Here is a 22693-nt window from a genome sequence, read left to right as displayed (position 1 = left end):
ATAATACCAATTCAGATAAACAATGTTGTTTTATTCCTTGGTCTTTCTAGCTAGCTCTTTTTGCTTTTAAGGCAATAGACATGACATACATCACAACAGCTGCTCAGTCTTACCGGGCTTCACATTTGGCAAACAATCCTTTGGAGTCCTTCCCACAGTTCCCGTAAGGATCTCCTGCTGAGTTGACCCTCTCGAAGCAGATCCCTGGGGCAGGTTTGGCTCCTGCAGGATAAAGAGAGAGAGGAAGATAGAAAGAGAGAGAGAGGGGGGGGAGAGTGAGAGTGAGAAGGGAAGAGAATGAGTGAGAGAGGGAGGGGAAGAGGGAGAGAGCGAGATGTGATCTGTCAGAGATGTGACAAAGCATAACATGAGCAAAAGGTAACCCCTGACCACCAGATGTTAAGGCAAGTCAACTGAGGAGGAACCTGTCTTCATAAAAATGATTGTTTACATGATGTCTGTCAGCTTGTGCTGTCCAGGTGCTGCATGGCCTCTCCCTTGACATTACACTGATTTATAAGCTAGGATTAGTTGTTCCTTAGCTACTTCAAGAGTTAAGGAAAGTTACAGATGTACTCATCTTATCTCTCCAAACATGGAAGACTGTCAAAGACAAAAACATGAATCAAGACTTCTAGTCCATTGGTAGGCGCTCTACTGACCTGGTCCCCATAGTGTGATGCACTGCTGCTCGTGGGTCTGGCAGATGCCGTTGTAGCAGTATCCGTCCACTTTGTGGCAGGAGTGCCCGTCGTGCAGGTACACGTTGGCAGGGCAGTGGGGGTTGGCACCAGTACAGAACTCTGGCAGATCACAGGAGTTACTGGACTCTCGACACGGTGTGCCAGCAGGCTTCAGCTGCAGAGAGAATATATATATACACACACAAACAAACAACCACACACACACACACACACCTCAATGACAATGGAATCAGAAGGGCAAACTAAATTGAACATGTTTGGCATCTTTTGTGTACTGCGGAGGGCCCTGTGCTTGAATACACCTTGATTACATTTTTTTTTTTTTTACTGTAAACTCTTTCTTGTGTAACACATGCCAATGGAGCAGAGAGAATTAGATTCCCACGCTTTTTGTCATTTTGACAGGGAGGAAAGAGGGAGAAAAGACAGCCTGAGAGAGCAAAAGTGCAAGGGAGGGAGAGAAAGATAGAAACAGAAAGAGCAGTCTTACCCTGCAGTCCTCGCAGCACTGTCCGTGGGCACACACGGCATCTCCCTTCAGGGTGCAGGTGGTGGCATTGCAGCAGGGGTTCATGCATTCCTGAGAGACACAAAACAAAACAACAAATGGACCTCATTATCGGTCTGGACCCCCGACTCTCAGTTGTTGCTGCTTTGTTCGTGTCAGATCAGCCTTCCAGGTCAGTTGGTCAGGGAGAGCACAGCACAGCCCCTTAACGCTGTGAGCTAAAGCCTGGAGACACAATAATATAATATAATAATAATATGCCATTTAGCAGACGCTTTTATCCAAAGCGACTTACAGTCATGCGTGCATTTTTTGTGTATGGGTGGTCCCGGGGATCGAACCCACTACCTTGGCGTTACAAGCGCCGTGCTCTACCAGCTGAGCTACAGAGGACCACTATAGAGGACCACAATACTATGGCACAAACAGACAGGAGAGAGCCCATTCGCTGTCAGGGTAAACATATCTTCGGTCCCTGTACGGGGCTCATATGTTTCGGAATTGGCTTCGCTCTGGTGTTAAAACAGCATTCTGTTTTAATGTCCATTGATGTGCATTCTATACAATGGGTGGGTGGATGTGGAGAGACACAGATCAAGTTTAGGGTGTATTGTAGGTTGGGGTGTGGTAGGGTAAGGGGACATTGTTTGAGATTTTATTGAAGGTGAAGGTAGTGAAAGGATGTTGTAGAGGTATTTGAGTGGGTGGAGGGTGTGGTGAGGTTGGTGGGGCTTTGAGGCTCCTGAGTGCTGGAGATTACAAACACTGAAACACAATGAAAAGAAAAGTTGAGCCGACCACAGAGAGAAAGAGATGAAGTGTACGAAGGGGGGTTAGAGAGAGGCAGATAGGTGATGGAGTGAGAAATTAACTGGGATTAAGAGAGGGAGAGAGGTAGAAGTAGATGGTTAATGTGATAGATTAAAGGAGTAAAGGACAGCGTTAAAGAGTACAGAACAGTGTTGAAATCCCTTTTAGATATTTTATTAGAGGCTGAACTCCATTAACATTATTTTCCAGGCCACAGCAGAGTCCCGGCTACACCATCTCTCCTTTGTCTTTACTTCCCAACAAGGCCCTGGTGTGTTGACTCTGGTCTGACGACGTGTTGATGCTGATGGGTCAGGACTAGAGGTGGCTTAGTTGGCTGCTGCTTCAATGTTGAAGGGAATTTTATGGGATTGGCTGTGCTCTTGTGGCCTGACGTCAGCCTATTGGGCCCGTGGTGACATCACCGGGTCACGGAGGGGCACGGGGGGTAATGGAACGGCAATATGCCAACCCAAACCACACAGCTGGTATTACGGCGTTCTAATCATTGCCTGATTGGAAATACCTCATACTGTAATTGAGGGGATACTGGTCTCATCATTACTTGACAAATCTGTAAACACTGGAGACCGAATGACATCAGTGTGTATCATCCGAGTAGACTCAAGAGCACAGATATGTTCTGTTTATTAGTTTAGTCATTGGATGCCGCAGTAAATTAGCTAATCATCTCGGAGAGGAGTGGATACAGAGAGAAGATTATGTGGGTGTATGATGGAATGGGAGTGCTAAAAGAGTTCAATTGTCTGCATATCAAATGCATCTTCATCAAAAGCCTCCGTAACGGTATCCTTAACCATTCTGTCATCCTTAAGACAACAATGACAACAACAACACTCCCACATCCGGTTCATGACCTGCTTTCTTGTTGTTCTGTTTGAAGACTAACACCTAAGCACAGTGCCAAAGGGATGTATCATATTCTGTGGGATGTGAGAGCAGCTGCTGTGGTTGTGAGTTAGAGTGATGCTGAATGCTGCTCCAGTACCTGTTCCCCAGATGTGGGTCTGGACTGGTTTGGACTGGTTTCAGTTCCCATGGCAGCCATGTCAGTGTGGTGCTCTGTTGTTTTGATGGCACAGACAAAGAAAGCTCCACCTCGCCCTGATTACCCTCTTGTTTATTAGGATTGTCACAAATCTGGCCGGCACACTTGATTAATGAGTAAATTAACAGGATGTGACATTGTGGCACAGTATCAGGGCAGTGCTCGGCACATATGGGAGGCTGACAGGGGTCTGAGTAAATGGCTGCAAATAGCTGATGGTCTCCAGTGTTTTGTAATGTTATGCATGGAATTGTTTTACATATCTATTTCATTGCCTTAGAGGCAAAATAATAATGTTGACAGCATGGCATACAACTATATGTATGCAAATGTGGCAGAGTGATGTTGTTACCCTAGATTATGCACAGGCATTTGTACAAAAGGACTCTTATTTTGATAGAGCAGAGAGGACTGGGTCAATGGGTCCCCTCAAGAGGTGATACATTTATTTTTGTATTAATTTACATTCCATTGTATGTGTATTCTTTTATCACAGCTGGGTTGCTGTCATTTAATTTTATGTAAAAACACTAAACTATATTATCTCGTGTTTAAAAAAGTGTGTAATGTCAGGTTTGATGGTGCATCCTTGGTTGGTTTGGTACATTTGTTTGGTAACCTGTTGCTTCCCCTTTTATCGTCCTCTCTTGTCTGCCTATCCTTGGGAGAAGGTATGTTGTCCTCTGCTCCTCTATTTTAAGTGTAAAAACATGTCAATATGTTCTTTAAGTGGGAGTAAAGTTGTCATTTGTGTAAATATATTTTGCTGCAATTCTCATTGTATATAATTATATTTGCCATGCATGAGTGCATTTTAAAAAGTTGTATTTACTGTAGCTCGCTAGCTAGGTTAGCCATGTAGCCTGTGGAGTATGATGGCGTATTGTTTCCATGTACTTAATGGTTTGCTGTGCCCTGACAGGTGCGCGAGAGCATGTGCGCAAGAGCTGACACTACAACCTGTTTTTGTCAACTCTCTGCAGGTATGTTGTAATATCATTTATAATGAGAATTGCAAATTGTTGTGTGTTTTATTTAGTACTGTGGTGTATGTGTTGTGGTGTGCTAGGTGCATGGCATGTGTGCACCACAATACATTTTTGTGAGTTCTCTCGTCTGCCTATCCTTCGGAGAAGGTGCGCGAGAGCATGTGCACATGAGCTGACACTGCAACCTATTTTTGTCAACTCTCTGCAGGTGGCAAATAAATCCCCACAAATCAATCCAGTTCTCAGAGTGACGCTATTTCAGACACAGCGCAGAATTAAGCACGCTACACAAACATTTTCATATGCTTGTGCTTTCTTGTGGGGCTTTGTGTGAGTTGTTGTGCTTTGCTATAGTTTTGACTGCTTGTAGTTACTGTGTGTCATTTGTTGTTATTCTGTGCGAGTGTTCATGGTTTGTTGTATTTCTTTGTGTTCTTTAGTCTGGATAGTGACTGGTGGTCCAATACATTTAGTATTTAAACTGTACAATATGATATGAAAAAAGTTCCTCTGTGTGGTTGAACGTTACTGTACCTCCAGCTCTCCACAGTCACACTCCTCTCCCTCCTCCACGTATCCGTTGCCACATTTCTGTCCCCCATAGAGCACCTTGACCTCAGGCATGTTGTACAGACACATCCCCACTCCCTTCTCCAAACTGGCTGCAAGGTCCTTCTTACTGCAGGTGCTGAACACCGTAGGAAACGGGTACCTAAGGGACAAAGACAATGGCAACTTGTTGAGTGCAAAGTGTTGCTATGTTACATTACACCAGTTGTGGGCACTATCTTTTGATATTGGCACAACCGATATAGAATGCTCCTGGCGTTCAAGGTCAGAGTTTCCATAAAACAGTCCAACAGGCTATTACGTTCAAGAATGATCTGATTAATTCCTATATGTATGTACAGTTAAAGTCAGAAGTTTACATACACTTAGGTTGGAGTCATTAAACCTTGTTTTTCAACCACTCCACAAATGTCTTGTTAACAAACTATAGTTTTGGCAAGTCGGTTAGGACATCTACTTTGTGCATGACACAAGTAAATTGTCCAACAATTGTTTACAGACAGATTATTTCACTTATAATTCACTGTATCACAATTCCAGTGGGTCAGAAGTTTACATACACTAAGTTGAATGTGCTTTTAAACAGCTTGGATAATTCCAGAAAATTATGTCATGGCTTTAGAGGGTTCTGATAGGCTAATTGACATCATGTGAGTCAATTTGAGGTGTACCTGTGGATGTATTTCAAGGCCTACCTTCAAACTCAGTGCCTCTTTGCTTGACATCATGGGAAAATCAAAAGAAATCAGCCAAGACCTCAGAAAAAAAATTGTAGACCTCCTCAAGTCTGGTTCATCCTTGGGAGCGATTTCCAAATGCCTGAAGGTACCACGTTCATCTGTACAAACAATAGTACGCAAGTATAAACACAATGGGACAACGCAGCCATCATACCGCTCAGGAAGGAGACGCGTTCTGTCTCCTAGAGATTAATGTACTTTGGTGCGAAAAGTGCAAATCAATCCCAGAACAACAGCAAAGGACTTTGTGAAGATGCTGGAGGTACAAAAGTATCTATATCCACAGTAAAACTAGTCCTATACCGATATAACCTGAAAAGCCGCCCCGCAAGGAAGAAGCCACTGCTCCAAAACCGCCATAAAAAAGCAAGACTACGGTTTGCAACTGCACATGGGGACAAAGATCGTACTTTTTGGAGAAATGTCCTCTGGTCTGATGAAACAAAAATAGAACTGTTTGGCCATAAAGGCCATCGTTATGTTTGGAGGAAAAAGGGGGCAGCTTGCAAGCCGAAGAAAACCATCCCAACTGTGAAGCACGGGGGTGGCAGCATCATGCTGTGGGGGTGCTTTGCTGCAGGAGGGATTGGTGCACTTCACAAAATAGATGGATGTGGATATATTGAAGCAACATCTCAAGACATCAGTCAGGAAGTTAAAGCTTGGTCGCAAATGGGTCTTCCAAATGAACAATGACCCCAAGCATACTTCCAAAGTTGTGGCAAAATTGCTTAAGGACAACAAAGTCAACGTATTGGAGTGGCCATCACAAATCCCTAACCTCAATCCTATAGAAAATGTGTGGGCAGAACTGAAAAAGCATGTGCAAGCAAGGAGGCCTACAAACCTGACTCAGTTACACCAGCTCTGTCAAGAGGAATGGGCGACTTATTGTGGGAAGCTTGTCGAAGGCTACCCGAAATGTTTGACCCAAGTTAAACAATTTAAAGGCAATACTACCAAATACTAATTGAGTGTATGTAAACTTCTGACCCACTGGGAATGTGATGAAAGAAATAAAAGCTGAAATAAATCATGCTCTCTACTATTATTCTGACATTTCACATTCTTAAAATAAAGTGTTGATCCTAACTGACCTAAGACAGGGAATTTTTACTAGGATTAAATGTCAGGAAGTAGTTTAAATGTATTTGGCTAAGGTGTATGTACACTTCCGACTTCAACTGTAATTCCTGGTTCAAATATACTTTAAAAGTAAACTTAGGATAAGTGAACTCATAGTAAATGTATACGTGCCAGAAACTAACAAACCCAGACAGAGCTCAGACAAACTATAAAGGCTCTACTGACATATTAACAGGGTTGGGGAGTAATCTGAGTACAGAAAACGAACTGTAATCAGTAATGTTACCAGCTAAAATATTTAAATCAGATTACAGATACTTTAGAAAAACTAGATGATTAATTCTTGGATTACTTTTAAATTCAGAAAGGATGTTTGTGAAAAAATACATTATGACACCTTTCTGTTTCTGAACGACATTCAATTTGGCATATAAAAAATGTGCTAGTTAAAGTTTGTTCCACCTGAGCGAGTCTGACCCCAAGTCAGAGACCACTATGATGACACACCAAATGCGTTTGATGGATCAGTTTTGTCTTCTTCTAATACCTCTTAAGGGGAAAGTAATCCAAAAGTGACATTACTGATTATAATTTTGGACAGGTTACTAGTAACTAACGGATTACATTTAAAAAGTAACCTACCCAACCCTGCTTGTTCATTCATAAGGCCTTGGCTCATATTTAACGGTCTTCCGACATCAGATGTGCTCTGATTCAACACAGTTTCATAAGCACAAAGACAAACAAACAAACAAGCAATAAAACAAAGACACAGCTTGGTCTGCAAGCCCCTTAGTTCATAAATATGTATCCGCCGCTCAGGCAGACCTAAGTCTTCAATCACAGAGGATCTTGGGTAATCTGCGCCGTTTGAAGAAACCGACTTCTGAAGCGGAGGGCTATGGGGAAATTACACATGCCTCTTAGTGCGTGTCTGTGTGTCTTCAACAACAACATAATATTCTACTAATACTACGCAGTGAAGCATATTTTAAACATGACGATCAGACCTGATCAGACCATTAGCTGCAGCCAATAATACAGTACATTATTGACATTGCTACCAGTCTGTGTGTGTCTACATAAGTAACTAAGTAAGAAAATCATAAATAATAACATCCTAAATATAGAGAAATGGAAATTTGTCATTGCGTGGGCCAAAAAAGATTTGAAGCTAAACCTTGACATTGGACAGAATCACTTTCTTTAACGTGACATTACACATAGTCGGGTTGTAGCTAAAACTTGGCATCTGGTTTGTGAGGGGATCTGTGATGCTTCGCCTCAGCCTAGTGGGGATTTGGCAGCTGTAGTTCTATGGACATTGCACTGTTATCGGTTCACTCTTTAGTGGGCCTGCTAGGGGCGTAGAGATCAGGCGGGCCAGCCAGAAAACACATTGTGCTTCCTCCATACCACTGAGGAAAAACACACTGAACTCACTTACAACAACTCCCTGGGAGTAGTGATGACCACCACCACACCAACATGTCTTCTCCCTTAATCCACACGCTATGGTTCGAAATGTGTTTACCCCTGCTCTTTAGGGGGTGACCAAAGCTAGGGTGAGCAGGGCTACACCAAGCCACTGAGCAGGCCCTCGTAAATAGCATGCTTGCTGTTGATAACACACCAGAGTGGTGGAGCCCCATAATCTGTGTGGGGAAAAACACAGGCCGACAAAGCTTAACTCCACTAGCAAACAAGGCAATCTGCTGCAACCAGCCTGAGACTGTCCATCATCTCCTCCCCAGCTGAGGACCCAGAGCAGGTCCACCAGGCCTGGGGAGAGGCGTGGGCTCTGCTCTAGTCCTTTAATACAGTTGTGGAATTTGGATCCCCCTACACCCCAGTGACTGTTTTAACAGCTGATACCACGTGCCGGCTACGCTGTCCGGGAAATAATATTATGAGAAACTATCCTTTTCAGTGGATAATATTAGCTTAAAACCCCCATATTTTCTCCATGTGCAGTCAAGCAATGTAGATCTAATTAGGACTAGGAGGTGTTGGGGCGGATGCCACATAATGGTCGTAGAGTATCCATTTCAAACCTAGTCATCCTGCAGGGCCTGATTGACGGACAGTATGAAAGGCAACAAGGGTTGTTATTTCACAAGTAAATAAGGTTCTTCATAAAAGCCTTAGATGACACAGAACCTCATTCATATTCTGATCACGCCTTGATAGCTCATAAGATGAATGGGCATTCATATCTTACTTAGCGCAATGGCAATGATGACAGACAGCACCTTATGTACTCCTGGGGGGCTCAGACGCCGACAGCCTCGGTTATTACTAACAGGAGTTCAATGCCAGGCAGACACACAGAGGGAAAGACAAAATTGATATGATCTGATGTGCTCTTTCGTCAGCCGGTCTGAGGAATTACACATAATTGATTAACATTTTTCCTTGGAACGCTTTGAAAGTAGAGAGGGCAAGGACAACAATCTGCACTGCAGTCATATTCAGGTTGCCAATGTTCCATGTCTCCTCCTCTGCAACAACAAGGCCTTGTAAATCTCTGTTGACTTCGGACATCGAGGATTTGGGACCATCTGTGCTCATGCCACACATGCAGAGGTATCAGTCACACTGATATGGCAATGTTGTGCTGAGGCAGAGTTTGGGCTGCCACCCCTGGTTACTAACAGTAGCGTTTCTCTGAAGCTAGCCTACATCAGGGGGCCCAGAAGACTGTTGTCAATCTGATCAAGTCAAACAAGGAGCCTCTGGGTTCAGTGGCTGAGTAAATGCCAAGGAGGATTGGGGGCTGGCATGGGTTTCTGTTGACAATGGAGGTGGTGGGTGAGGAGACTCTCCGCAACATAAAAGTAAACTGTTACTCACACACACAGATACACGGACGCATGCTGGCGCACAACTCAGTCAACCAACCCCATAATTAGTCAATGTTCCCTTGACATTGGTAGTTATTTCCCCCTCTCCGGAGGTTCAACTTGAATGTGCAGCCCAGTTATACGCCGTGCTGTGGATCTGTGCTCTACCCAAATACACATGATACAGCCCCCTAACTGGGCCTACCCAAAGCAAACTTATTTGAGGTTGTCTGTGCTGCCACAAATGACACAATCCACTAGCATGAAAATTCCCCACCATCCCTGATGCTTTCTCAGCTCTCTCACTCTAAGATCTGTCATACTTCAAATCAGGAGCCCACCTTTCTTTGGGATCTACTTTATATATGCTATACAAACCCAATCCTGTAACTGTATATCCCAACTAAGCAAGCCCACCACATCTCTCTTTCTCTATCTCTTTCTCTCTCCTTCCCATCTCTTCCTCTGTTCTTCTATAACAAATCACAGTAAATAAAAGGCCACTGGCCACTTAGTGCTTGTCTAGCCTATCAAAAACCTGTCTCAGTGGATCTCAATCTGAGCCCTGTCCCTGATTACAGCTGGCAGTGTCAGTGATAATCACATCATTTAGATGCAGCCTGTCCTCCACACCATTAGCAAGTCTGAGTAAAGAATGTCCCGACACAACACCCAGGCAGCGACACAGGGGTCACTGGCTGCCTGCCTGCTCCTCGGCTTCTCACATTCTGAGGATGAAGCAGGACTGAGGGACAGAGACAGTGTGCACTATGGCAAAGAAGGCATAAAACTGTGAGGAGGAAATTAGTTTCAGATTAGACTTCTGAAATGACTGGTTTTATCAACAAGCCACTGTAAATTCAGCCTCGAGGCGGATGTGTTTGACTGGCTGAAATAACGTTTGCATATCAAGCTGACGTGTATATGTGAACGAATTAACGCACACACACACACACACACACACACACACACACACACACACACACACACACAGAGACACAGACGCACACACACAGTGTGTGTTTGCATATATTTAGCATACACACTAACACACAGAACTGCAATGCCTTATTTCTTGTCTTGTGTGTGTGCTCAGTGGCCTTTCAGCTGAAGTGAACTGAGGACATTGTAGGATTGTTCCCACTGAACCATCATACTGTTGAAAACAGAGCATTGTCTGAGTTATATTTTAACTGGGGTTTAGCCCTGAGGTTCTCGAGTAGAACATACAGCGAGAAACAATGTCTTCACCTCAGAAAAACAGACATGGCAGTGCAGTTTTGCCTTATCTGCACTGCCTTACACAGAGTGTGTCAATTAAAGCACACATACAGTGTTAACAAATATCCAATAGCTGACAACAGGGTGTAAGGATAACCAGGGGAAACTGTTGAGCGTGAAAAACCCAGCAACGTTGCAGTTCTTGACACAAACCTACTACCATACCCCATTCAAAGGCACTTAAATATTTTGTCTTGCCAATTCACCCTCTGAATTGCACACATAAACAATTAATGTCTCAATTGTCTCAAGGCTTAAAAATCCTTATTTAACCTGTCTCCTCCCCTTCATCTAAACTGATTGAAGTGGATTTAACAGGTGACATCAATAAGGGATCATAGCTTTCACCTGGATTCACCTGGTCAGGCTATGTCATGGAAAGAGCAGGAGTACTCAATGTTTCATATACTCAGTGTATATTTCCACACTATGAGGTTGGAATGATACTGTGAAAATGAGCTGTTTGAAAAGACTGCCTGGAATTTCAGCCTGTTTTGGTGGGATAGAGTTTTGGCCGGCCTGGTGACATCAGGTTGATAGACCAACAAGAAAGAGAGTTCTAAACCTCTCTGCCAATAACAGTTAGTTTTCTGTTTTCTCCTCCCCACTTAGACCACTCCAACACAGTCCTAGCAAAATTCTGGCTTGAGAAATTGCTCTTTGCAAAGTAGCTGTATATACACTACCAGTCAAAAGTTTGGACACACCTACTAATTCAAGTTTGTTTGTTTGTTTTTTTACAATTTTTTACATCGTAGAATAATAGTGAAGACATCAAAACTATGAAATAACACATACGGAATCATGTAGTAACCAAAAAAGTATTAAACAAATCCCTTTGCCTTGATGATGTCTTCGCACACTCTTGGCATTCTCTCAACCAGCTTCATGAGGTAGTCACCTGGAATACATTTCAATTAACAGCTGTGCCTTCTTAACAGTTAATTTGTGGAATTTCTTTCCTTCTTAATGCGTTTGAGCCAATCAGTTCTGTTGTGACAAGGTAGGGGGGGTATACAGAAGATAGCCCTATTTGGTAAAAGACCAAGTCCATATAATGGCAAGAACAGCTCAAATTAGCAAAGAGAAACGACAGTCCATCATTACTTTAAGACATGAAGGTCAGTCAACATGGAACATTTCAAGAACTTTGAAAGTTTCTTCAAGTGCAGTCGCAAAAAACCATCAAGTGCTATGATGAAACTAGCTCTCATGAGGACCACCACAAGAATGGAAGACCCAGAGTTACCTCTGCTGCAGAGGATAAGTTCATTAGAGTTACCAGCCTCAGAAATTGCAGCCCAAATAAATGCTTCACTGTCACGGATCCCCCCGGTACTGCTGCTCATTCCGTTCACCTGGTCTACGTCACCGGCCTTCTAGGCGTCACTGACCTGGTTCATTACCACCAACCCCGGATTGTCTTGTCTCATTACAAACACCTGGTTCCCATTCCCCCTGATTAGTATGTGTATATATGTGCCCTCTGTTCCCCATTGTCCTTGTCGATTATTGTCCCATGTCCGTTGGTCTCGTGAGTACAGTGTATTGTGCTCTTGTTATTAAGGGTCTTGTCCCGTGTATTTTGTAGAAGTTACACCTCGCTCTTTTGTTTGGGTTACATCCCTTTGTTATATACAGTGAGGGAAAAAGGTATTTGATCCCCTGCTGATTTTGTACGTTTGCCCACTGACAAAGACATGATAGGTATATAATTTTAATGGTAGGTTTATTTGAACAGTGAGAGACAGAATAACAAAAAAAAACTCTGTGTGCACCAGAGTTAGCAGTGAGCTCATTCTGTTATACTAATGCAACATGAATTGAGAAAAATATATGTTAAGTCATAAAATTAATGCCCCTTTAGAGTATGCAGGGTATCTTTTAGTGTGTTTTAAAGGACCAATGCAGACGTTTTTATCTCAATATCAAATCATTTTTGGGTAACAATTAAGAATCTTACTGTGATTGTTTTCAATTAAATTGGTTAAAAAAGTATATACAGTACCAGTCAAAAGTTTGCACACACCTACTCATTCAAGGGTTTTTCTTTATTTTTTACTATTTTCTACAGTGAGGGAAAAAAGTATTTGATCACCTGCTGATTTTGTACGTTTGCCCACTGACAAAGAAATGATCAGTCTATAATTTTAATGGTAGGTTTATTTGAACAGTGAGAGACAGAATAACAACAAAAAAATCCAGAAAAACGCATGTCAAAAATGTTATAAATTGATTTGCATTTTAATGAGGGAAATAAGAATTTGACCCCCTCTCAATCAGAAAGATTTCTGGCTCCCAGGTGTCTTTTATACAGGTAACGAGCTGAGATTAGGAGCACACTCTTAAAGGGAGTGCTCCTAATCTCAGCTTGTTACCTGTATAAAAGACACCTGTCCACAGAAGCAATCAATCAATCAGATTCCAAACTCTCCACCATGGCCAAGACCAAAGAGCTCTCCAAGGATGTCAGGGACAAGATTGTAGACCTACACAAGGCTGGAATGGGCAACAAGACCATCGTCAAGCAGCTTGGTGAGAAGGTGACAACAGTTGGTGCGATTATTCGCAAATGGAAGAAACACAAAATAACTGTCAATCTCCCTTGGCCTGGGGCTCCATGCAAGATCTAACCTCGTGGAGTTGCAATGATCATGAGAACGGTGAGGAATCAGCCCAGAACTACACGGGAGGATCTTGTCAATGATCTCAAGGCAGCTGGGACCATAGTCACCAAGAAAACAATTGGTAACACACTACGCCGTGAAGGACTGAAATCCTGCAGCGCACGCAAGGTCCCCCTGCTCAAGAAAGCACATATACAGGGCCGTTTGAAGTTTGCCAATGAACATCTGAATGATTCAGAGGAGAACTGGGTGAAAGTATTGTGGTCAGATGAGACCAAAATTGAGCTCTTTGGTATCAACTCAACTCGCCGTGTTTGGAGGAGGAGGAATGCTGCCTATGACCCCAAGAACACCATCCCCACCGTCAAACATGGAGGTGGAAACATTATTCTTTGGGGGTGTTTTTCTGCTAAGGGGACAGAACAACTTCACCGCATCAAAGGGACGATGGACGAGGCCATGTACCGTCAAATATTGGGTGAGAACCTCCTTCCCTCAGCCAGGGCATTGAAAATGGGTCGTGGATGGGTATTCCAGCATGACAATGACCCAAAACACACGGCCAAGGCAACAAAGGAGTGGCTCAAGAAGGAGCACATTAAGGTCCTGGAGTGGCCTAGCCAGTCTCCAGACCTTAATCCCATAGAAAATCTTGGAGGGAGCTGATGGTTTGAGTTGCCAAACGTCAGCCTCAAAACCTTAATGACTTGGAGAAGATCTGCAAAGAGGAGTGGAACAAAATCCCTCCTGAGATGTGTGCAAACCTGGTGGCCAACTACAAGAAACGTCTGACCTCTGTGATTGCCAACAAGGGTTTTGCCACCAAGTACTAAGTCATGTTTTGCAGAGGGGTCAAATACTTATTTCCCTCATTAAAATGCAAATCAATTTATAACATTTTTGACATGCGTTTTTCTGGATTTTTTTGTTGTTATTCTGTCTCTCACTGTTCAAATAAACCATCTATTAAAATTATAGAATGATAATTTCTTTGTCAGTGGGCAAACATACAAAATCAGCAGGGGATCAAACTCTTTTTTCCCTCACTGTATGTGTTTGTTTTGGGCTTCGTCCCCGTCGTTTTTCTTTACGTACCTTGTGTTGGGTGGAGTAAATAAAACCCCTAATACGTATTCCTGTGCCTGTCTTAAAATCATTATACAACGTGACAGAATAATCTACCCATAAAAATGGAGACAGCGGGAAAGGCAGAGTTGGTGACCATCGTAGAGACAGTCCAGCATCACGAGGACTGTCTCTCCAGACTCGGCAGCGCCATGGACAGCGTGCTGGCAACCATGCTGCGGTTGGAGGGAAAAGTGCAGTCCCTCCAGTCTCCAGCACCGGTTCCGGCACCAACCCCCACACCACCACTACCTGCCTCCGTTCCATCCGAGCCGGTCTGCTGAATACCCCTGTCCCTTCTGGAGCGATTTGACGGCTCAACCTCGCTCGCTACGCCAAGGCTGTCTCCAGGAGAGACAGGGTTGCCACAGTCATCTTGGCACTGACTGGACGGGCCCTGGATGGGGTGCCGCAGTCTGGGAGACGGGCGGACCTGAGGTCGAGTCCTCTTCCGCTCGGTGTTTGATCATCCTGTGGAGGGCCGTGAGGGGTGTGAGCGTCTACTCCGACTACACCAGGGATTGCCCTGGAGTTCCGGACCATCGCAGCCTCCACCGGATGGAACGAGTCTGCTCTGGTCACCGTTTTCCGCAGCGGACTGCAGGAGGTACAGATGGAGTTAGCCTGCCGTGATGACAACCTGTCACTCGACCAGCTCATCAGCATGGCGATCCGTTTAGACAACCTCCTGTGGTCCCGACGAAGACCTGCGCGGAATCCGGAGCCCATGGCAACACCTGCTCCGTGGCCAGAGCCGATGGAGCTGGGCTCTGCACGTTTGCCTGAGGCAGAGTGTAAGAGAAGGAGGAATCTGGGCCTCTGCTCCTATGGTGGAGAAAGGGGTCATTTCTCTTTGACCTGCCCTCTATCCACTAATAGGCGAGGAGGTGGCAAGCCAGGGAATTCCCCTGCTCCAACGCAGGGAGGATGCAAGATCTCCTCTCCTTTTCTGTCAACTCAACCAGTGTGTTTTTCCATTAAATTCCCGAATACCCTAGCCCCTCATTCCCGTTAGCTCTGATTAATTCCGGAGCTGCCGGGAATCTTTTAGATAGCACACTGGCCACTGCATTACGCATTCCTTTGGTTCCCCTACAGTCACCCATTCCAGTTTGAGCCCTGGATAATTGTCAAATAGGGACAGGGCTCGTACATCATATCACTGTTCCCGTTTCTCTGCTGACCCATGACACTAATTTAGAACAGATCACCTTTTTTGATTATAGACACCCCCACGCACCCCGTTGTTTTAGGTCTCCCCTGGTTGAGTTGGCATAACCCTGTTATTTCCTGGTCCGAGAGGAGACTGCTGGGTTGGTCGCAGGAGTGTCAGGGGAGGTGTCTCGTGGTGTCTGTCAACACCACTATGGTGGAAAGTCCGGACCACACCACTCAAAAGGATTTACCGGAGGAATACCAGGATCTGGACCGGGATTTCTCTAAGACCCAGGCTACACACCTGCCTCCTCATCGCCCTGGGATTATGCCATTGACCTGCTGTCTGACACAGTCCTCCCGAGAGGACACGTCTATCCCCTCTCCTACGCGGAGACCGAGGCCATGGAGACCTACGTACAGGAGAGCCTCCAGCAGGGTTTTATCCACCCCTCTACGTCACCAGCCTCCTCAAGCTTCTTTTTTGTTAAGAAGAAAGATGGGAGACTGCGCCCCTGCATTGATTATCAAACACTGAACAAAGACACCGTTAAGTTCAGCTATCCTTTACCCCTCATCCCAACCATCATCGAACAAATGCATGAGGCGCAGAACTTCACGAAACTGGACTTGAGGAGCGCCTACAATCTGGTGAACATTTGTGCAGGCAACGAATGGAAAACAGCTTTTTGCACGACCACAGGGCATTATGAGTTTCTTGTAATGCCCTTTGGCCTGTCTAATGCTCTTTCAGTCTTCCAGGCCTTTATTAACGAAGTGTTTCGGGACATGCTGGGACGGGTTGCAGGGGTTTATATAGACTACATTTTGGTCTATTCTGCTGACCGAGCTAAGCATGTCTCGTTAGTCAGGTCTGTGCTGGGAATACTTTTTTATTACTTTTTTTATTTCACCTTTATTTAACCAGGTAAGCCAGTTGAGAACAAGTTCTCATTTACAACTGCGACCTGGCCAAGATAAAGCAAAGCAGTGCGATAAAAACAACAACACAGAGTTACATATGGGGTAAAACAAAACATAAAGTCAAAAAATACAACAGAAAATATATATACAGTGTGTGCAAATGTAGCAAGTTATGGAGGTAAGGCAATAAATAGGCTATAGTGCAAAATAATTACAATTAGTATTAACACTGGAATGATAGATGTGCATGAGATTATGTGCAAATAGAGATACTGGGGTGCAAATGAGCAAAATAAATAACAATATAGGGATGAGGTAGTTGGGTGGGCTAATTTCAGATGGGCTGTGTACAGGTGCAGTGATCGGTAAGGTGCTCTGACAACTGATGCTTAAAGTTAGTGAGGGAGATAAGAGTCTCCAGCTTCAGAGCTTTTTGCAATTCGTTCCAGTCATTGGCAGCAGAGAACTGGAAGGAATGGCGGCCAAAGGAGGTGTTGGCTTTGGGGATGACCAGTGAGATATACCTGCTGGAGCGCAGACTACGGGTGGGTGTTGCTATGGTGACTGTTGGAGCATAATCTCTATGTTAAACAGGACAAGTGTTTGTTTTTCAAGCGGTCCGTGTCTTTCTTGGGCTACCTCATATCCACGGAGGGAGTGGAGATGGAGGAGCAACGCGTCAGCGCAGTCAGGTCATGGCCCATCCCCACTTCCGTAAAAGCAGTCCAGTGTTTCCTGGGGTTCGCCAACTATTTCCTGAGGTTCATCCGGGGCTTCAGCATGGTGGTCGCGCCTCTTACCTCCCTGCTGAGAGGAGGTCCCCAGCGGCTTCGTTGGACGGCGGAGACGGAGAGGGCGTTCGAGACGCTGAAGACACGCTTCACCACTGCTCCCATGCTGGCACATCCCGACCCCTCAGTCCCCTTCATCGTCGAAGTGGATGCCTCTGAAGTAGGAGTCGGGGCAGTGCTGTCCCAGCGCACAGGAACCCCACCAAAACTGCGGCCCTGCGCCTTCTACTCCAAGCAGCTGAGCCCCGCCCAGAGGAACTACGACGTAGGTGACAGGAAACTCTTGGCGGTCAAGAAGGCTCTGAAGGCATGGAGGCACTGGCTGGAGGGGTCCAAACACCCTTTCCTGGTGTGGACAGACCACAGCAACCTGGAGTACATCAGGGCAGCGAAGAGGCTAAACCTGAGACCAGGTTCCAATTCACGCTTTCCTATAGGCCTCGCTCGAGGAACGTGAAGGCGGATGCCCTGTCTCGCCTCTATGACGCAGAGGAGAGGCAGAGAAAGGAGACCCCCTCCATTCCGTATCATCGCGCCAGTGTTGTGGGACGTAGACGCCGACATACGGCAGGCCCTGCATATGGAACCCGCACCTGCACAGTGCCCGGAGAACTGCACCTACGTGGACACGGGTGTGCGGGACCGCCTCCTTTCCTGGGCGCACACAGCGCCTGTGTCGGGTCATCCTGGAATAGGCCGTACCAGTGCCTGCCTGACTGAGAAGCACTGGAGGCCCACCTTGGCTAGGGACATCCGGGTTTACGTCTATTCCTGCTCCATCTGTGCTCAGTCTAAGACACCCAGACACCTCCCTTACGGAAAGCTCCTTCCCCTGCCAGTTCCACAACGACTCTGGTCTCACCTCACGGTGGACTTTGTCACTGACCTTCCCTCCTCCCAGGGGAACACCACCGTTCTTGTCATTGTGGATCAGTTTTCCAAAGCATGTCCCCTCCTTCCTCTGCCTGGGCTCCCATTGGCCATGCAAACCGCGGTGGCTCTTTTTACGCACGTCTTCCGGCACTACGGGATCCCAGAGGACATTGTGTCAGACCGTGATCCTCAGTTCACCTCACACGTATGGAAAGCGTTCATGGAATGCCTGGGGGTCACGGTCAGTCTCACCTCCGGGTACCATCCTCAATCTAATGGGCAGGTGGAGAGGGTCAATCAGGAAGTGGGCAGGTTCCTGCGGTGTTACTGTCAGTACAGGTCGGGGGAGTAGGCGGATTTTCTACCTTGGGCTGAGTACGTGCAGAATTCCCTCCGCCACTCCTACACTAACCTCACTCCTTTCCAGTGCGTGTTGGGATATCAGCTGGCCCTGGCACCATGGTATCCGAGCCAGACCTAGGCCCCTGCAGTGGACAAGTGGTTTGGGCCGTACGTCGGCACAAGGAACAGGCCAACCTCTACCGCAGCGAGGCGCCTGTTTTCTCTTCAGGCGACCGGGTCTGGCTCTCCACCCGGAACCTGCCCCTCCGCTTGCCCTGCCGGAAGCTGAGCCCGTGGTTTGTGGGGCCGTTTAAAGTCCTGAGGAGGGTTAATGAGGTAAAGTACCGTTTGCATCACCCTGCTGATTACAGCATTAACCCGACTTTTCATGTCTCTCTCCTCAGGCCAGTGGTGCCTGGTCCCCTTGCTGAGGCTGGACCCAGTGACGCCCCGCCTCCTCCTCTGGACATCGAGGGAGGTCCGGCATTCGAGGCGTCGGGTATACCTCATCGAATGGGAGGGTTACGGCCCAGAGGAGCGGTGCTGGGTTCCTAAGGTGGACATCCTGGATGCTTCGCTGACCAAGGATTTCCACCGTCGGCGCCCTGACTGACCCGCACCGCACCTGGTTCCCATTCCCCCTGATTAGTATGTGTATATATGTGCCCTCTGTTCCCCATTGTCCTTGTCGATTATTGTCCCATGTCCATTGGTCTCGTGAGTACAGTGTATTGTGCTCTTGTTATTACGGGTCTCGTCCCGTGTATTGTGTAGAGGTTACGCTCTTTTGTTTGGGTTACATCCCTTTGTTATATATATATATGTGTTTGTTTTGGGCTTCGTCCCTGTCATTTTTCATCATGTACCTTGTGTTGGGTGGAGTAAATAAAACCCCTAATACGTATTCCTGCGCCTGTCTTCAAATCATTACACAACGTGACATTCAAGTCACAAACACATCTCAACATCAACTGTTCAGAGGGGACTGTGTGAATCAGCCCTTCATGGTCGAATTTCTGCAAAGAAACCACTGTTAAAGGACACCAATAAGAAGGAGAGACCTGCTTGGGCCAAGAAACACGAGCAATGGACATTAGACCTGTGGAAATGTGTCCTTTGGTCTGGAGTCCAAATTGGAGATTTTTGGTTCCAACCGCCGTGTCTTTCTGAGACGCGTTGTGGGTGAAAGGATGATCTCCACATGTGTAGTTCCCACCGTGAAGCATGGAGGAGGAGGTGACATGGTGTGGGGGTGCTTTGCTGGTGACACTGACTGTAATATATTTAGAATTCACTACCACAGCATTCTGCAGCCATACACCATCCCATTTAGTTTGGGCTTAGTGGGACTATCATTTGTTTTTCAACAGGACGATGACCCAACACACCTCCAGGCTGTATAAGTCGCTCTGGATAAGAGCATCTGCTAAATGATGTAAATGTAAATGTCAATACCAAGAAGGAGAGTGATGGAGTGCTGCATCAGATGACCTGGCCTCCACAATCCCCCGACCTCAACCCAATTGAGATGGTTTGGGATGAGTCGGATGGCAGAGTGAAGGAAAAGCAGCCAACAAGTGCTCAGCATATGTAGGAACTCCTTCAAGACTGTTGGAAAAGCATTCCAGGTGAAGCTGGTTTAGAGAATGCCGAGAGTGTGCAAAGCTGTCATCAAGGCAAGGGGTGGCTATTTGAAGAATCTCAAATATAAAATATATTTTGATTTGTTTAACACTTTTTTGGTTACTACATGATTCCATATGTGTTATTTCATAGTTTTAATGTCTTCACTATTATTCTACAATGTACAGTGAGGGAAAAAAGTATTTGATCCCCTGCTGATTTTGTATGTTTGCCCACTGACAAAGACATGATCAGTCTATTTTAATGGTAGGTTTATTTGAACAGTGAGAGACAGAATAACAACAAAAAAATCCAGAAAAACGCATGTCAAAAATGTTATAAATTGATTTGCATTTTAATGAGGGAAATAAGTATTTGACCCCTCTGCAAAACATGACTTAGTACTTGGTGGCAAAACCCTTGTTGGCAATCACAGAGGTCAGACGTTTCTTGTAGTTGGCCACCAGGTTTGCACACATCTCAGGAAGGATTTTGTTCCACTCCTCTTTGCAGATCTTCTCCAAGTCATTAAGGTTTTGAGGCTGACGTTTGGCAACTCAAACCATCAGCTCCCTCCAAGATTTTCTATGGGTTTAAGGTCTGGACACTGGCTAGGCCACTCCAGGACCTTAATGTGCTCCTTCTTGAGCCACTCCTTTGTTGCCTTGGCCGTGTGTTTTGGGTCATTGTCATGCTGGAATACCCATCCACGACCCATTTTCAATGCCCTGGCTGAGGGAAGGAGGTTCTCACCCAATATTTGACGGTACATGGCCTCGTCCATCGTCCCTTTGATGCGGTGAAGTTGTTCTGTCCCCTTAGCAGAAAAACACCCCCAAAGAATAATGTTTCCACCTCCATGTTTGACGGTGGAGATGGTGTTCTTGGGGTCATAGGCAGCATTCCTCCACCTCCAAACACGGTGAGTTGAGTTGATGCCAAAGAGCTCGATTTTGGTCTCATCTGACCACAACACTTTCACCCAGTTCTCCTCTGAATGATTCAGATGTTCATTGGCAAACTTCAGACGGCCCTGTATATGTGCTTTCTTGAACAGGGGGACCTTGCGGGCACTGCAGGATTTCAGTCCTTCACGGCGTAGTGTGTTACCAATTGTTTTCTTGGTGACTATGGTCCCAGCTGCCTTGAGATCATTGACAAGATCCTCCCGTGTAGTTCTGGGCTGATTCCTCACCGTTCTCATGATCATTGCAACTCCACGAGGTGAGATCTTGCATAGAGCCCCAGGCCGAGGGAGATTGACAGTTATTTTGTGTTTCTTCCATCTGCGAATAATCGCACCAACTGTTGTCACCTTCTCACCAAGCTGCTTGGCGATGGTCTAGTAGCCCATTCCAGCCTTGTGTAGGTCTACAATCTTGTCCCTGACATCCTTGGAGAGCTCTTTGGTCTTGGCCATGGTGGAGAGTTTGGAATCTGATTGATTGATTGCTTCTGTGGACAGGGCTATTTTATACAGGTAACAAGCTCATTACCTGTATAAAAGACACCTGGGAGCCAGAAATCTTTCTGATTGAGAGGGGGTCAAATACTTATTTCCCTCATTAAAATGCAAATCAATTTATAACATTTTTGACATGCGTTTTTCTGGATTTTTTTGTTGTTATTCTGTCTCTCACTGTTCAAATAAACCTACCATTAAAATTATAGACTGATCATTTCTTTGTCAGTGGACAAACGTACAAAATCAGCAGGTGATCAAATACTTATTTCCCTCACTGTAGAAAATAGTAAAAAATAAAGAAAAACCCTTGAATGAGTAGGTGTGTCCAAACTTTTGACTGGTACTGTATATACTTTTTTTTTTAACCAATTTAATTGAAAACAATCACAGTAAGATTCTGAATTGTTACCCAGAAATGATTTGATATTGAGATAAAAATGTCTGCATTGGGCATTTAAAACACACTAAAAGATACCCTGCATACTCTAAAGGGGCATTCATTTTATGACTTGACAGATATTTTTCTCAATTCATGTTGCATTAGTATAACAGAATGAGCTCACTGCTAACTCTGGTGCACACAGAGTTTTTCTGAAATGTTTGGGTAAAAGGTCATATCATTTTTTCTGGTTACTTCGACAGGCAGATAACGGTCTTTCGCTTATTCACAGACCTGATGGCATCTATTTTCGAAGGATGCCCTTGCAAGCCCTGTGCCGTTTCCTTCCAGTGTGTTGCTATGTTGTTTTATGAGCACATAATTGAGAATAGTGTTACTGTGTTTTTCATGGCCTGGCTCCAATGACAACAGTGAGAGCCTGGGCCAGTGAAAACACAGAGAGCCCAGAGCCAGAGGGACTGTCATCGACAGGCTGTGAATCAGCTGCGTCCGACAGCCGCCCACCCCTCAGATTCTACCCATGATCCCGAACAGGCACCCTCAGATGTACAGTTCTGCTCAGGAAGCAGCTGAATTTCTCAATTTCCAATTCCGATGGCAATAACAGACTCCACTGCTTGGGCACCCATCTGTCTATCTACCGTACCTGTCTATCTACTATTTTCCCCTTTCTTTCCCTCTCTTAAACGGCAGTGGAATCCATCCCATACACATCCATCCGTCTACACGCCCCGATTCATCATCAGATAAAAGTAATTGTCATCAGAC

General features: G+C 45.4%; 1 protein-coding gene across 2 annotated transcripts in view; it reads right to left on the bottom strand.

Moving 5' to 3' along the window:
* LOC121571143 (disintegrin and metalloproteinase domain-containing protein 12) overlaps nucleotides 1–22693 on the bottom strand; it is a 168457-nt gene that overhangs the window by 18094 nt on the left and 127670 nt on the right. For both annotated transcript variants that reach the window (XM_041882461.1, XM_041882470.1), the window contains exons 12-15: nucleotides 4615–4792; nucleotides 1195–1284; nucleotides 663–858; nucleotides 114–222 (exon numbers count right to left, since the gene is read on the bottom strand). In XM_041882461.1, coding sequence (XP_041738395.1) covers nucleotides 114–222; nucleotides 663–858; nucleotides 1195–1284; nucleotides 4615–4792 — 573 coding nt within the window. The remainder of the gene's footprint in view (nucleotides 1–113; nucleotides 223–662; nucleotides 859–1194; nucleotides 1285–4614; nucleotides 4793–22693) is intronic.

The sequence above is a fragment of the Coregonus clupeaformis genome, chromosome 1 (genome assembly GCF_020615455.1).
Source record: "Coregonus clupeaformis isolate EN_2021a chromosome 1, ASM2061545v1, whole genome shotgun sequence".
Lineage (NCBI taxonomy): Eukaryota > Metazoa > Chordata > Actinopteri > Salmoniformes > Salmonidae > Coregonus > Coregonus clupeaformis.
Note: the sequence above shows the minus strand (reverse complement) of the source record. Positions and strands in the feature narration are given on the sequence as shown.